This window comes from Hoplias malabaricus, chromosome 3 (genome assembly GCF_029633855.1).
Source record: "Hoplias malabaricus isolate fHopMal1 chromosome 3, fHopMal1.hap1, whole genome shotgun sequence".
NCBI classification, from domain to species: domain Eukaryota; kingdom Metazoa; phylum Chordata; class Actinopteri; order Characiformes; family Erythrinidae; genus Hoplias; species Hoplias malabaricus.
The window spans coordinates 38,988,465-39,005,984 of NC_089802.1; the positions used below are offsets into that span (position 1 = coordinate 38,988,465).

General features: G+C 40.5%; 1 protein-coding gene across 2 annotated transcripts; it reads right to left on the bottom strand.

Moving 5' to 3' along the window:
- Positions 1-1,027: 1,027 nt before the first annotated feature.
- ywhaba (tyrosine 3-monooxygenase/tryptophan 5-monooxygenase activation protein, beta polypeptide a) lies at positions 1,028-17,520 on the bottom strand. 2 transcript variants are annotated; one of them, XM_066665122.1, is made up of 6 exons: positions 17,342-17,520; positions 9,579-9,879; positions 8,543-8,666; positions 7,260-7,423; positions 5,664-5,759; positions 1,028-3,284 (listed from the first exon to the last, which is right to left on the bottom strand). In XM_066665122.1, exons 2-6 carry the CDS (start codon positions 9,870-9,872, stop codon positions 3,228-3,230), a joined length of 735 nt encoding a protein of 244 aa, XP_066521219.1. In that variant the 5' UTR covers positions 9,873-9,879; positions 17,342-17,520; the 3' UTR covers positions 1,028-3,227. The 2 variants fall into 2 exon arrangements, with proteins under 2 accessions (XP_066521219.1, XP_066521220.1); XM_066665123.1 differs by lacking the exon at positions 17,342-17,520 and adding an exon at positions 16,511-16,578.

The window sequence follows — 17,520 nt, forward strand, 5'->3', positions numbered from 1 at the left end:
CGAAAAAACGTGTTGGACTCTTAGGAAACTCCTTGAATATAAAGACTGACCATAAAGCTCATTTACTTCTGCATCTTTTAAGTGCAGTAACACAACCTTAGGGCATGTTAATGTAATATGATTTGAATCTGATGTTTAATCACTCTGGAATTGGTTTGTGCAGACATTTGGACACAGAGTTGACAAGTGGTATTTTACAATGATATTTAGTTACAGTAAATTTCAACGGTTGTGGGAATTCACAAGACCCACACCTGTAACACACTGCTGATCTCTACCTGGTGTGAGCTAATTCTTTAACAGAGTGAAACGCTCTGGTCTAGAGATTCTTACTGATTCAATACTGGAGCTGAATGGAACCAGACGTCATCCTCTAAAGGCTCCTCACACAAATTGGTGACAGTATATTTCTGGTGGAAACGCAGCTGATGGCTGGGACATTGCTTAGTGTAGTTTTTATATAGAATTACAGTCTAAAACCTGTTTTTAAATACATTCATGATCAAAACATGAGGCAAATTAGTCCGTTAAGGAAACTTTAGCTCTGCACTGTTCTCCATCATCGTATTTCCCTGGGTGTTTGTTGTAGACCAGGACACAAAGTAAGATTGATTCGATTAGCCAGATAAATTAAACCCACAGTCCAAAGCCATGCGCTTAACCCATTCACCACCAGCAGAAAGAAGGCTGAACCTCTCCATCCATGTTTACGTCTCAGGTGCTGGAGGGATGTTATAAAACGGTTGGGACTGAAGCCCAGCTTCAGAATCAATGTGTAACGGAGAACAAAGCCTCTGTCGTTACACTCCAGGCTCAGCACCGCAGAAACTTCGCTATGTGACTTCCAGGGGAGGGTAGGATCCACCCCTTATACCTAGGTTTCAGGAGAGAGCTGTAAAAGTCAATTACACCTTTAGGGGGAGCCCAAGAGCAAAAAAAGAAATGAACCTTACCCAACGTTCCTTGAAACACCACAGATATAACCACATTTACACCATCCACACGCAGAGGAACCACAAAGGAAAAGTTGGAACTGATAAAACTTTTATTTCACTTAAATTGTCTTTTACACTTTTTTCCTGATTATAACATGTAAGGTGAAACTAGAACTGTTTAAAAGACATACACAAATCTAGTATTACGTCAATAACCAGGTTGTAGTAGGAGCATTTTTTTTTGTCTTTTAAGTTTTTTTTAATTTTTTTTTTTTAAAACTCTTAAGCTAAGTCTAAATTTTCACAACCACGTGCGCGCTAAAGCGATAAAACCGTCACAGAAGCTAACTGTAGGCAGAATACTGGTCAGTAAAAACAAAAGCAATTGGAGATACCAGATATACAGACAGGCTCGGCTCCACATTCACTACTGTATTTTTTTTCTTCTTTTTTCTCAAGCGTAGAATAACTGCCATTTGTTCAGGGGAGAGAGAGATAGAGAGAGAAAGAGAGAGAGAGAGGGAGGGGGGGTTCTTCAGTGCATGAACATTGTCTTCAGAGACAGATGAGCTCTACACCTAAGTGGAATGTTATGGTGTGATGTGACAAGGTTATTGTGACACTGAACGAGAACAGCGTAACCTTCATTTTTAACTCTTACACGCTCAGTTTTCTAAACGTCAGGGCTCCTGCACGCACCAGTTTGAGAACACGTTTATAAAGTTCTGTGTTTCAGTTCTCACTCTCATTCTCTGCTCAGTTTCATTAATAACTTTTAATATTCAAAATGCACTCAAATTAGAAAAATTTAATATGAATTAATTTTTTTTTTGCTCTTGCAACTGAATTAAAAAAAGTTTTTCATAATTTGAACCCCACTGAATTCAAGAATTTAATTTCAGAAAAAAAAAAAAACCCTCTTGCTCTCAGAGTTACAGAACGACACGACTGGAGCTGTTCCGCTCGCCATCAACCCTCAACACCAACCCACAGCTGGAGTCCTCCCTCAGCCACAAACCGTCCCTGGTTCAATGCTAAAACCAGATTTACTTTGAGGATGTCACAACAGGAGCTGATTTATTCTGGGAATAAACCGAACGGGACTCGACGATGGGACTACAGCGAAGCTACATCACGTCTAAAAGGGAGTGGTTTGAGTTCCACTCTCTGATCGATCCGAAGGGAGGAAAAAAAAGCATAGATGAGTCTAGCGGGTTTTTTTTTGTTTTTTTTTTTGAAGTGGATGAAAAATGACTACAACTTAAATTAACGTAACGGTTTTCATGTGTAAGCAGGTTTACATTTCAATTTAAGACAATTATATTTACCTCATGTTTACAATTTTACAGTCTGTTAAACTAAAGAGAGTTAATACACGGAGAGAGGGAAGAAAAAAAAAGATGATCATTTGTTACCGACGTTACAGCACCTTTATGCTTCATGCCTTTATCCGAAAGCACATTAGGAATCGTTAGGAACCATGAATTCTCCAGTTTTTAGGATTGTTTTTGTTTTATATGAGAACAGACGGAATGTTCTGTTAGAACTGAGAAGTGGAATGACCCAAAAAAAAAAAAACAAAAAAAAAAAACCTAGGGTCCCTTTTATTTCATTCATTCTTAGACTCATGCAAAAACAATTAAAAACAAAAACAGACAAAAATAAATGGCAAACATTACACGGCAATGACAGTAATGCATGTTAGTCAGTGTCACAATACAGCCTCGTCTCCTTCCTTTCTGTATGAGACGGCGAGAGAATTGCACCGTGAAGTTTGGCCCGATTTCCCGAGGAGAAAAATAAGCATCACAGTGTTTGTTAAATTAAACGGACAGTTTAATTACCTTTTGAATAAAACCGGCAACTGCCAGCGCACTACAAAGAGAGAGGAGAAAGGTGGGGATTGGGGGCACTAAAGTGTTAATGCGGAACCCGACAGAACATTTATTTCTTAAAACAATGATAAAGAAGGGGACAAAAGGGAGAAGGGCCAGATTCTTCTTTTTTTTCTTCAAATAAGATGCAGACAATAGGGGGAACAAACAAACAAAAAAAAACAAAGAAAACCACTTGTAATCTCTCCGTTTTTCTGAAATCTCAGCATTACCCTGTCACTCAGTCAGAGAGAGAGGGGGGGGGGGGTCGTCCATAGACTTTTGGTACAGGTACAATTCACGCTGCTGGTCATACAGAAAGGACAGAGGAGGTGAAGTGGATGGAGCAGGGTACTATGGGCTGTATGTGTAAAGATAGAGAGAGTGTGGGTGGATTTTTAACAGTGAAGTGCAGCCTTTAGTTCTCTCCCTCGCCGCCGTCCCCTTCGTCTCCCTGGTTTTCTGATGTCCACAGCTGAGAGAGAGAGAGAGAGAGAGATTAATCTGTGATCCATTTACAGCAGTTTTCTGAGGTCCACAGATGCACAAAGAAAAACCTCAGTAATGAATCACAACTGATGTAAATTCACTGCAAAGTTTGGGGTGTAGTCCACATTAAGGGGGTGAATATGGTAATCAAGTATCCTCCAGAGTTACTGAAATATTAATAACATTAAGAGGCAAATGAACAAAACCCTCCATAGGAAACGAATGTAGAAGTGTGTTTGTTTTCAGTCAACAGCCCCAGTGTCGCATAAACGAGTAGCAGCACTTCAGAGTCATCCGTGAACGAACAACATGTTGAAACATCAACTGTTTGATTTGAGGGACGCGAGGAGGGTTTGATTTTGGAAGACGGCCTCAGAGCCAATGATCCAAACAACACACACAGGACTGAACACTCGTCTCACCTGCGTCTTCCGTCCTCGGTAGACATTTAGAGAACTATATTTTCATGTTATTTATAAAATAAAAGGCAGCCAACGTGAGACAAACGTCTCACTTTTGACCACAAAGCCATGCTAGCTCTGCCTCATCAGTCACAGCCGTTATAACTGATTTGTGATTATTTTTCAGGGCCTAGAGGTGGACTGGGTTAAGTTTATAGTGAGGTGAAATATGCTTTTCTCGTCATGGCCCAGCCTTTTAGACTTCACATTTAACCCTTCCTTAAGGGCACCCCAGCATGTTGAGGGAGGAGAAAGCACCACCCATTTTGAGAAGCTTGTTTTTAAGACCACTCTCCCCCATGTTGTTTACAGTCTTTCTGGAGTCAAAAATTCACTCGTGTGCTAAAGCTACGTGGGAAGACGTGTTCTTAAACGCAGTGTGGGAGGGGCTCCAAAGAGAAATGTCTGCTTCGACTGTAAGTGCTGGGTTTCATCTCTAGCCAAGGGATGACACAGCAAAACAGACATTGGGGGGAAAAAAAATAAAAAACAAACAGCAGCATTGAGCTGATCTATATACACAGCGTGATCTAATGGACATCAATACCGCTGCGTCTGCGGATGTAATGTAGCTCTACACTGGTATTTCTGAAGAGAAGGAGGCTGGGCCAAATATGGCACATGGAGAGAAAGCTCAGCTTCTCGAGTTTAAGGAGGAATTTAGAAGGTTTGAACACACAATGGCAGTTTCTCAATAGAAAGAATGTCAGGTTTGAACTGCCGTACTTGGTAGTACACACTCCCGAGGACGCTGTGGTCATTATGTAACTGGAAAATCTGGCGTTCTTGATGAATCGCGCTGAGGATTTGAACTTGACTAGATGTTTCCCAAGAACGAGGACACAAGCACAGACAAGAACTGGAAACGGCTAATGGGTCTGTGACAGTGTAGAGAGCCCAAAACCAGCATTTTCACCTTTTCCAGGTGTAGAGTTGGGCAGAATAGTGATAACACTGTATTTAAAACTGTGGATGGTATCTCGAAAGTGAGGGTGGTATTTATGACGTCTGTGTGGTGTCAAATTTCTGCTGTGTCTTTAAGAATGCAGCTAAAATATTTACATGTGTTTAAGAGAGCCACAGGAAGGAGGCGCTGTGGGACCTCAACAACTGCTGATGTCACGGTCTGAAAAATGGTGGAGAAAAGCACAAGCCCAGTAGCCCCGCCGCGGTTGTGCGTTTAGAGCCGAGTTTGGGTTAAAAGAGAGTGGAAGAAAGCTGTAAACAGACAAAATACTCAGAAAACCCTTCTCTCGACTTTGTGCTGCTCAATTAGAGGCTTTATCCTCTAAATGTGTGTGTTTTGAGCCTCAGTTCACTGAAAAATCTGCTGTCGTGATGTGCTAAACCACAAGTGCCTGTTAATGCTGGCTGTGTTCCTCCAGCACCAGTCTCTGATATTTATTCTCTCAGAATTGTCAACGTGTCGGTGTGCGCTGTCGTGCTGTGTTCAGCTGAATTCACTCGACTCTGTGCTCACAGCGCCCCTGCCCACGGTAATAGCGTATACCGAGATAATATTTTGAGAGTGTATGAAATATGAAAAATATTGATACCACACTTCACTATCCAGGTGTTCATTTGCCTTAGATCCAGGCAGGTCACAAGCTCAGAATCATTACATTTCCTCCAATTTTAACATTTTATAATTAAGGCTGTAGGCTAATATCCTACACTAATATCCATTTAACACGTGTTCAATAAAGTGCAACTCAAACGAGATAAATCAGACTGCTCTGTGCTCCATGAATAAACCATAGTTACGCTCCACAGAGCGGGTCCCCCACATGGAGGACGCTGGGTTTATTACACATTCTGACACATCACAGCCACTAGAAAAGCTGATTTCAGTGAATCGTTCAGCCGCAGAGTTAGGGTTAACTGCTAATAATGTGGATACTCACAGTGAGGTTGTCCCTTAGTAGCTGCATAATCAGAGTGCTGTCTTTGTAAGAGTCCTCATTCAGAGTGTCGAGCTCAGCAATCGCTTCATCGAAAGCCTGCAGAGATAAACAACACACAATTATAAAGGACACTATTTTACTCTGAACTTTATTTGATCTCTGGGTTTGTTTAAAGTCATTAAAGTAGAGCACATGCCACCTCTGTAGAGCTTATTTTTGTTTTATTGAGAGGTGAGTGGACAGGGAACACTTTGGTACTTGGTTAAAACAATGACAGTAAATTTCAGCTTTAACAGAAGAACGAAAAACTCCAAAGCAGTAAGGGTGAATTCCGTTTCTTATTTTTACCCCTACCCCTTGTCCTACTGTCTTCTTGCCCCTCAGAGCTCAGTAACAGGGCGTAGTAGTTAAAATCTCCCTCTACGGAAAAGGGTGACCCTTCAAGATCCTGATACGTCATCATTTAGAGCCTCATTCACCTTCAGAAGAGTTCCACAATTACATTATCACCCTCTCCTCACTCTTCTGTGATATTGAGCTGAATTCAGATTCATACTCTGAGGAATATTCTTCCACTTCCAGGGAGTGTCCTGAAACCATTCATTCATAGTCTGTAAGCACTTATCCAGTTCAGGGCAGTTGTGGGTCCGAAGTCTACCTGGAATCACAGTGTAAAAGGTGGGAACAACCTGGAGGGGGCGCCAGTCCTTCACAGGGCAACACCCAGTCCCTCACACCTACAGGCACTTGAGTGTCCAATCCACTTAACAACGTGTGTTTTTGTAGCGTGAAACCCACGCAGACACAGGGAGAACACACCACATTCCTCACAGACAGTCACCCGGAAGAAACCCACGCAGACACAGGGAGAACACCCGGAGGAAACCCACGCAGACACAGGGAGAACACACCACATTTCTCACAGACAGTCACCCGGAGGAAACCCACGCAGACACAGGGAGAACACACCACACTCCTCACAGACAGTCACCTGGGATTTGAACCCACAACCTTCAGGACCCTGGAGCTGTGTGACTGCGACACTCCCTGTCCTGAAACCAATCCATGTGAAAATTCATGGATGCTCAAGTTTCTAACACAAAAAGGTAATGTACTATTAATGTAAACACATTATACACTGTCTGTAGATCACTAATAATCCCTAACACCATATGATGCTGTGAATTGTTGTATTGTATTGTTTAGGAAATAATGACCAGAACAAGCAGTCACTACACGTTCAGCACACAGGCAGTCATCACAGCCGGGCTACACCAAACATCCAGAGATAATGTAGGAGACGAGAGGCCAACAGTGCATGCTGGAGAGAAACTAAGAATGTATGAAATAGCAGAAGGTTTCAGCAGAGGGCGCTACACATCAATGTACTGGAATGAATTCAGGGAAGTGCTCTGATTTTTGTAAGTTTCTCTCCCCAAATATATTTTCGACCTGCAGTAGGTTGCACCGACAGAAACAGAGGGTGGACTTCACTGGAAATATTCAGGAAAGTAAAAGTATTTCAAGTAAATTTCCTTCCCTAAATGTAACTAGTTAATACTCACCCTTGTTTAATTTAAACTCAACTTTACTCACCGTCTTTGCCAAACTGCAGGCCTGTTCTGGGGTGTTCAGGATTTCGTAGTAGAAAACGGAGAAGTTGAGAGCCAGGCCAAGCCTGATGGGGTGTGTTGGCTGCATCTCCTTCTTGCTAATCTCAAACGCGTCCTGATAAGCCTTCTGAGAGTTATCCACCGTGGCTATGAGGGAAACAAACAACCACTGAACAAGCTCCCAAGGCTTAACCCATTTTCAAGAATCCCAATTATTAACATTAAGGTTGTCACAAAGCATTGTATTCCAATGCAAATATGTGAGGATGTGAACCGTGAAGATGGAAGATACCATATTGTTTATTACGCACTTACTGCAGTTGTATCGTTTGTACTTTGGTGTATTTATTATCGTTCTAGGACAAGCACCTGCTGTTTATTACATATTTTGGCACATTTTCTGGCTTCTGGAGTGTTGACCTCAGGGGTGAAGTGTTTAAACTTGTCAACGTTGAGTGAAATTTTGGTTTAAACTGGTTATTTAAAAAGGATGGTAAAGTTGTTACAACAGTACTTAATGTTTAATAGAAAGTTCAACACTGAGATATACACAGTATTTTGCATCATCTGTTTTTCAGAAATAAAAACTTATGCTTTTACTTGGTCATTTAAAAATGGTTATGCTTTATTTGTATTTAAATTTTGTTTCAAATCTTGTGAGAAACTTGAACTGTGAACCGAGTGGTGGACTGAATCGTGAGCAGAGTGCATCTTTCACCCCTAGTGTGGAAAAACATCTTTAATTTTTGGTTTGTATGAGGATTAGAGACTGCATTATTATTTGAATCTTCTGAGAGCTACAATCTAATGCACCTATGAGGGAGTAAAACACAAGCAAAATCTCTCGGCCGTTTAATATGTTGAAAATATGCTTCTTTCCCCTTCTGCCGCCTTTTAAAATTCTCAGAAATTCTCCAAGAACTAATGACTGACTTTTGTAAAATAAAACGTATGAACAGGCCCCAATAATCTTAAAAGATCAGAACAGGAATCGATAGTGTGACCACTGTGGAAAAAAGGTGCTTTCCATCTGATGAAATACTGAGAGATTAATACCCCACTGCACCAGTGTGACTCATTAATAATAACTAGAACTCATCCCTTCACGCCTACAGTCTGACGTAGATACAATTCCATAATTAACTGAAAGGGAAGTCTATCTTTTACTTCCCTCTCTGCTATAAGTCCAACTCTATTAGTAATGCAGCCAAAGACTTCTCCTCTGCATAAAAATGAGACCGTCAAACGCACAGGGATTCTACTCACTTTTCTTTGATTCTCCAGATGCCACTTCAGATAAGTATCTGTAGTAGTCTCCCTTCATTTTCAGATAGAAGACTTTGCTCTCTGCCTGGCTTGCGTTAGGGATGAGGTACTTCTCCAAAAGACCCTGAGAGGACAGATTAAGACGCAGACATCAAATCGAGGGCTTTAAAATATACAGCACATAGATTAGTGATGGTTAACCTTCACGTAGGCCGAGGTATGGCCTCTTAGGGTTCTCACGAATACAGATGAAATACGCACTAGACCTCAGCTAATACATACGATGATCTTTGAACAAGCTTATGCGGTTTGATGTTGCACCTCTCTGAATGCTGATATTTGTGGTTATTTTACTACTACTATTTAACTCATACTGATCCACTAAGATTTTCGGTCCCATCATCAAGAGCTGCAGGGTGCTCTGTAAAATAAACAGGACATAAACATGAACACAACCAGTAAACAAATGCTGCAGGTGTTATATCACCTCTCGGGGCTAATTTGCATGCCAAATATGGCGTCAGATCGAATTCAAAAATTGCAAATGGGTAAAACGGGTTTGCGTGTGGTAAGACCTACCTTGTGAGAAGAAAATATAGCTACTTGTCTACATTCGCCAAGTACATTTCTGACTGCTGCTCTCTGCCCTCGAGAACTGACAGTTTTGGGAGCAGGGTCAGAGACATTTCTGTGTGTAAACTCTATTGGCTGATGGCTTGAGACTGCCTGTCTACTATGGGTACTTCCTCCAGAAAAACACAGAGGACGTAGAGTCTGGTGAATGGTTCTCTTAAAAGGCGAGCATTTACACAAGTAGGAGACATCAACCGACAGCATTTGCTGACAAAGTCTACACCTCACCCCCACTTGAAGCAGACCAAGTTTCATTTGTAAAACGAATTTGATCTGGGTTTCTTCGGCACAAAATCATTCACTGTGGCTAGTTGCGTGGAAACAAAAGGGTTTGTGCTAAAGGCTAGCGTGACCACAGCTTTATAACTGAATGTCCACCTCAGTGTTTATAACTATTCCTCACCAGCACATCGTTGCAGATGTCCTGCAGCTCACTCTCGATCTTCTCACGGTACTCTCGTGCCATCTGCTGCTTCTTCTCATTTCCCTCGGTCTTCTGCTCAATGCTGGAGACGACCCTCCAGGACGAGCGGCGTGCTCCCACCACGTTCTTGTAGGCAACGGAGAGCAGGTTCCTCTCCTCGTTGGAGAGCTCCACTCCTCCCTCTGTCACCAGTTTCATGGAGGATGCCATGTCATCGTAGCGCTCCGCCTGCTCGGCTAGCTTAGCCTTCTGCACCAGGTCACTCTTGTCCATGATGAAGCTGCATTAGAAAGATGTGATGTTACACAGAAGCACAGATTAAAGGAGGAGTCAATTATTCCTCCCAATAAATTGTACACCACTTATTTACGTAATATTTATCTTCCTTCCATCAATCTCACCTTCAAAGTTATCAAGGAAAATGACAGACATTAAAAACAGGACCATTATAAAAAAAATTTATAAAAACATATAACAAACTAAATAAAGCTGCCTGGGGAACATTTGCCCTAAACAGGTAAAAGGTGTTTAATGTAGATCCCAGATGTCTGTTTCCTTAAGAAGAGAGAATATGTTCCATTCAAGGAGAAAGAGTGAAATCTATGTTTTTAAATATATATTTTTTAATCAAAACAGTACAAGAAATGTTTATTATGGTTTTCACAATGTATAAAACCACTGACATCCAGGCCACATGATGTCACTATAATTGTTGTTTCATAACTTATTAAACAAAAGAAATTGCCAGATAGCTCTGGGTGTGATGTCATACACTTGTAATATAATGTACTGGCGTTTTTCCACTGCATGGTTTCTACTCGTCTCGACGCGAGCTTTTCCACTACGTAAATCTGGTCCCTGGAACTGGGTGCTTTTTCAGTCCTTGCTCATGCTGACGTGCAAAATTGCAGAGTGCTAATTGGACAGAGAGACAAGTATACACAGCAAAACGCAGACCTGCAGCACAAACTAGCTGTTTGTAAAAATCTCCCAGCTACAGCAGCAGTCATGTTTGTTTTTTATCCGACTCACAATAGCAGCTTGTAACATCACCCCATGGTCTTTTGAAGAGGTTCAAATACTCCTTGGATTGGTGGCCAATAAATAGAGGAAGAGGGGGAGAAAAAAAATGAATATAAAAAAAAAAAAAAAACACTCCAGCAAGAGGTGGATCTGCTGATCTGTGAGAACTGGTTTATGTCCAAAATAAACAAACAAACGACACAATTATACAAGTAAACAGCACCTAACATTAAAGATGCCGTTATGGTTTTCAAAGCTGTTAGGAGACAGATTATGCAACATATTGTAGGGGGAACGGTGCTAGTGGAAGAGATACCCGGAGAGAGCGTGTCGAGCCGTGCCGAGCCAATGCCATACAGTGGAAAAAGCACCATATGTGAAGTTCATAGACATCTGCCTGTCCAAATCTTCTCATTTAGCAAAAGGAATCAATCAGGAGTTTGTTGCTCTTTGCTGAAGTAACAGTTTCTGCTCTTCTGGGGCATATTTAAACCAGATGTTGGAACATTTCTGTGAGGATTTGCGTGCATTCAGCCACAAGAGCAAGAGTCACTAGAGAACTGTACACTCTGGAGTGTTGGCGCTCCAGCCAATACCTCTGGGATAAGTTGGTGTTTATGATTCAGGACTAATCATTCACACCTCACTCATGCTCCAGTGGCTGAATGCCATCTAGTCTCCAACGTGTCATGAAATTTAGTGTGGAACGTTCTCAGAAGAGTAAGAGGCTGTTACTGCAACAAAGCAGCAGAAACTCATTATTAATAACCTTAATTTCAGAAGAAGAGTGAGATGTGATGTCCACAGTCACTTGCACAGTGCAACTACTGCGTTCAAACTTGTTGGAAAGAATATATCTATCTGCAGTACAGTACAGTGCTTTGATCACCAACCCCAATATGATTTCAATTTTGCCTGTAAGCCTCAAAGTTGAAAAGGAAGTGAGCCTGTCACACCTAACACTGCAGAAAAACACAACAAAACACCTTCACTTCTCTTTACTGAGAAACAACCTAAACTTTACATGTAGAGGAAAGGGACCAAACATACATCTCATTAAGAATTTTTATCTATTCCTCAAAACATTAAGAACTGTTCAAAGTGAACTGAGCGTATGCTGCCCCCCACTTTAAAAACTGCTTAAACATTTCAATTTAAATCTGAAAATGGCTGTAAACTGGAAACATTTTGGAAAATTTGGGGAATTCCACTTTTAAAACAAAATAGAAGAATCTCACTGTCTCTCCAGGTGCTACCTCTGAGACACTGAAATGTAACATCACTGAAGTAGTCAGGTGTTTGCATATCTGTGACAACGCCCAGGGCGTGTGCTCGCATGAATGAACCTTATCTCAGCTGAAACCAACAGGTAACAGCATCAAATTTACTACAAACTGCACAGCCTTACATTTGAAAACAATTCCTGTACCTCAATAAATCTGCACATTTACAGAAGAAAACAAATATCTTTATTCCAGTAAAGTGGCTTTCTCCAAAAGCATTTTAGAGTCCAAGAAGCAGCTGATGCTCAAAACATCTATTTAAATTGAATAAGTATATTTGGGGGAAAACAAAAAATTAAGAAATTTTGGACAGCAATTCTGTTTAGATTTGGCGAGCCAAGACTATTAAAAATGAATGATTAACTGCAGTAGAGGGTGTATTCAACTTTTCGGTGCGTGGGGCTTGATTGTCCAGTTTAAAATTAGCGCATTTAGATGCAGACAATTTTTTTTTACTGCAAGTCTTTCAGGAGCTCCACCCTGAGCTGTTAGTTGTAGAACTTTACATAGTGCTTCTTTAGAAGGAAATAGCTATTAATTTCTGCTGTTAAAGCGCATTGAAATTCTAATCAACACCAGCTACAGCCGTTCACTCCTGAAGTTACAGTGCGCTGAAATAATGACAGACACCAGCAATAGCTGTTTACTCCTACATAGAAACACTACAAAGACATTAAGAGACACTCCAAAATCCTGCCTCTGTCCCTTTCTGCAGTGTACTCTGAACAGATAATTAATCTCCACAGACTGGAGGAAAATTAACCGAGCAGAAGAGAGTGCATTTTGGATTGTGCTAGCTGCCAGTTAGTCCATTTAACAGTCAGTCCGCTGTGAGGGGCTAATGTCTGAGAAAAGACCATGTTCACCCTGATCTAATTTTACAAAGCTTATTTACATTCACTAATTAAAGTCTATTACTCTTGCATTTTATACAAAGGATTGTCGTCTTCCCCTGGAGGTTGTCTCTGTTAATGTGTGGCTTTCAAAAAGTTTACTGTGGCCGCCGTTAGCCTGTTAGAACCAGTTAGGCCGGTTCAAGGGGGACAAGCTACGAAATTCCTTAATGACTCTTTTAAAAAAAAAATGTGCCATTGAAAATGTACTGTATTAATGTCTTAACTCTGATGCTCGGGTTAGACCAATGGTGTATAAAACACAATTTCTGTGATACTGTATTGTGCTAAATGTACTATGTTTTTTGCTCATCAGTCAACACATCTGGCATTATTGGGAGGAAGACACTGCACAAAATATATATACACGCATAAAAACACAAAGACTAAATTATACACCTGAATTTAATCTTGAAATATTTATGAGTGGGCTTTTCACAATGCAAAATACACTCAAAATTATATATATATATATATATATATATATATATATATACACACACATGCATATATCGTACCCTAATGTCACAGCCTTAAAAATGTACATGGAACAGTGCTTTTCATTCCAGTTCAGACACTGCATGAACTCTAGCTAAAACATAATTGTACTGACTGTCTATGGAATGAAACATGTACTTGGTCAGTGTTATTTAATCACAAACAACATCCATGTACTCAGAAAAACATACAGTTTCTGATGATAAAACAATGATAATAAAATATCCATCTAGCTTTGTAAGTATTTTTAACACTGACTTTACCAAATTGTCGCTGTCCAATCAAATCCATGCAGCTCCCAAAACAGTAACTTAACAGGAGAAGGAAAAAACCTTCTTAAAATTTCAATGAAAGTCAATGTAAAATTGTTATTCAGAGTAATTAAAGAGCATTTGTCCATTGATCAGTTCACAGTGTGCTGGACAGCTGCTGTAGTAAACTAAACATCCACAAACAGAGATGCATTTTTTAACTGACAGTGACAACATTATAGCACAACTCCTCTATGAGAGAATGTGACATTTTTACATAATAAACAATAAAAACTGGTATATTTATTCTATAATGAAATATGATGCCATAAACTAACTCTTGCTTGTACACAGACAAACTACATGACAAGCTTTTTAATCCAATACCACAGAGCTCTATTACAGCAAATTAACCAGGAGTAATTTGGCTCATTTTGAAATTAAACTGCACGCCCAGTTTAAATAAGTCAACATGTCTATTTTGCTGGAAATTGTGTGTGGTTTAAATCACAACAACAAATCCCACTGGGATTTTTTTAACCTTTTAAAAATAATAATAATTAATGAACACCGAGGGCTGCACTGAATGCTAAAATACTTTTTTTTTTTTTTTTGATGACCAGCACTGCATTAATTCCTCTGAAACAAGACTAAACCTGCTCTGCTTATATTAAAAACAAACCTGTTGGGTTGATACAACATCACAATGACCATTATGACTTTAGAAATGGCCTTAAAAACTGTGGTGAAAAACTTGTTATTTTCACATTCTGCACTGCATTCAATCAATGCTTCAGGACTGTGCTGTAATTTTAGTTCCAGTCTGCATTATCAAAAACAGCTTTTTTAAAATGGAGATAAAAAAGACAGATATTTGGCTTTCAACAGATTCACACCGATCAGAAGCAGCTTGACACTGCTGTCTACACGACACCAACTACAAATGAACGAATGGCTGCCGATCTACATTAGAGTTTGATCTTCTTGTCATCCTCACTAAAAACACAAGCCTGGACTTTAATTCATTGGGAAATAATTACAATTAAAATATTGGTTAGAAAAACCTCACTGATATTTTCAAGTATCATTTCCATTCAGCCATTTTGGTTTGTTTTTTTATTTTTTTACTTGATTACACACCCACAAGGCCCTACTGTTCATCACAAACACCAAAGATACCAGGATGATTGTCAAGACACAATAACACAGCCCACCTCTACGAACACCTGTCTGCCTCAGAGAGAAAAACGCTAGCTGGCACTTTAACAGCGCTGAGCTCTGGAAGTGGCCGAGCTCGGACAGTGATGTAATCCTTCCTCGGTATTTGACTATTAGTGAGGTGTTTGCATATCCCTGACAACGCCCTGGGCGCTGTCTACTCGCCACGGTAGACTCCTACTACATCTACCTCTGGTTAAAATTAACAGGTAACTGTGTCAAAGCAGTAAAACCCATTAAACATTCAATATTACACCGCTTCAAAACCACACACTGCAGCCTGGGCTGTTCCTCCGTGGGAGGATGCTTCTATGTCGGCGCGCTGCGCTTAAACGCGGCTAAAAATGTGAATTATTAAAGCTTCCGAGACAAATATAACTCAACTGAAATAATCAGATATGCGAAACCTGCAGTATTTCGCAGGTGGAGCCTTGTAGGCCTTCAGAAACGGGGCCTAAAGAAATTCCATACGAATGTGATTCACGGATTGTTGCTCAGACTAATTCTGAACCGAATTCGGCTAATATTAAGCACTCGTTTATTCTGGGTTAAACATAAAGGGCGTAATCATTGGAAACTCGCTGCAGTCGCCGATTACTTAACACTGCAGAACAGCGGTAGAGCTTTAGCACTGTGGCTAACAAAGTAGCACGGCCGAGATTCGATTCTCAAAAACGAAACCGACTCCTAGACACCATAATAAGGAGTCGACTCCAACGCTTTGGATTCGACTCCATAAATAGTAAGGTGCGAAATGTCCCGCGGTTCAGCTAGTCAAGAAATTACTTATGCAAAATTTCTATGACTTTATTAACCGGATTTAATGTACTAGAAAGCCTCTAACACCAAGTAATGCTAAATCTGTAAGTTAAATGTGTTATGGCAAAATAATAATAATATCAGTAAATGAAAATTATTTTTGATGAATCATGAACTGTGCACATTGATTTACATTCAGCATTTCATAACCTGCACTAAATATGTTTAAACAGGATTAACCTCCATTATGCACACTCTTCTAAAAAGGCATGCAGCATATTTTTCAGTTACTAGCATTACCCAGCAAAAGCCCAGAAAGTAGTTCATAATTACAAGGACCACACAATCATTTGAACTCTCATACACATTTTTGTCCTTTTTTTTCCTCAAATAGGTTCCTACTCCATTTCATTTAATGTGACTTATGTCAAATCCATACTCTAAATTTAAGAAAGGTTAAAGTGTTGAAGAGTAAATAGCAGTGAGAGATGCCGTATCGATGGTTCGATTTTCATAATAGAGATTGAAGAGCCGACTCGTCATTATGAATCAGAATCTGCGTCGACTCCAGCAGTGGTGGAATCGAACAGCGCTTCGATATAGCCTCCCAACGCAGGCGGCTAAGCTACCGAGCTACGCCCTCTCTCACTGATACATTGATTTACTTAACGTTTAAGCGATGAACACATGCAGACTGAATGTAGAAGACAATATGAATAACAGTCATCAACACATATAACCCTTGAAAGAACCCAGAGAACATTATCTTCCTCGCTTTTTTCCGTTAAAACGCGGTCAATCGAACCGATACCGTCCGTTAGCTTTAGCTCAGCCAAAGCAGCACCTTCTTTCAGAAGCAAGACACAAAAATAAGCCTATACTTAAATTAAATTTGTCCCTAACGCGCGTCTAGAGTAGGAGACAAATGTTATCAAACGGAACCCCCACGGATAACGTTCTTTGAAAGACGTTAAAACAGTGAAAACCTGAGATATTCGCGGAGTTTCGATGGAGTTTAGGTTAGCTTCCCATTCGCCAGGGTCTGCTTCCAATTCTCCGTTCCACCTTAAATGGTGCAGCGGTTAGGAGCTTGAAACGGTCTTTTTACAATTCTTCTTTCCACCTTAAGTGGTGCAGTGTGGCGCCCAGTAAAGGTGGAAAAAAATCGAGTTTAAAACCCTAGTTCGGATGATGGAATATTTAATGCGCAATGTACAATTAAAATAACGATCCATCTCATAAGAATGTAACCGCTGTACTGTTTAAGGTGGAGTGGAAAGTTAATATAAGAATGTCTTCACCTAACAGCTGTAACGGCATTCAAAACCGCGTTATACAGCAACACAAGTTAAGGTGGTCTGAACAATTCGAATAAAAAAAAAAAACAACAATCTGCTTAAAATGTAATTAACCGCTACATTTAAGCTGAAAATGGAAACTAACAATACATTAATAATACCTTATCAGAAGGTGAAGTTAACATTGTTAGGTGGAAATTAAAATTAGGATAAGAAGCTATAAGCAAAAAATGTTAACTACTACGCTATTTAAGGTGGAATGGAAAATTCGCACGAAGCGGAGGTAGGCCGACTGCTGCAGCGTTAACATTAAATAAGGTGGAACGGATAATTCAAACCAGAAACCTAAGCGAGAGTTTAAGAAATACGTTGTTTAAGGTGGAAAGAAAATGAAAATACTACGCAGACGGGATAGGCAGGTTAACGTTACTTAAGGTGGAATGACTCGCAGCGCCTGGGCCCTGCTGAGTTCATTCGGAGAGCACGGTCATCGCGGAGGTGGTGGGAGTGGGCACTCACGGTGGAGTCGTGCGGGGTTCCGGAGGGCTGTACGGCGGTGTGCTGGGCGCTGTGTATCCCGCGCTAAGCTCGCTGTTCTCGGGGAGTTCAGTGATGGAGCTCCGCGCTGTTTCTCCGCTCTCCGCGTTCAAGGGCTACACCGCTTCCGCCTGCACTAACACTTCCGCTTCCAAACAAGC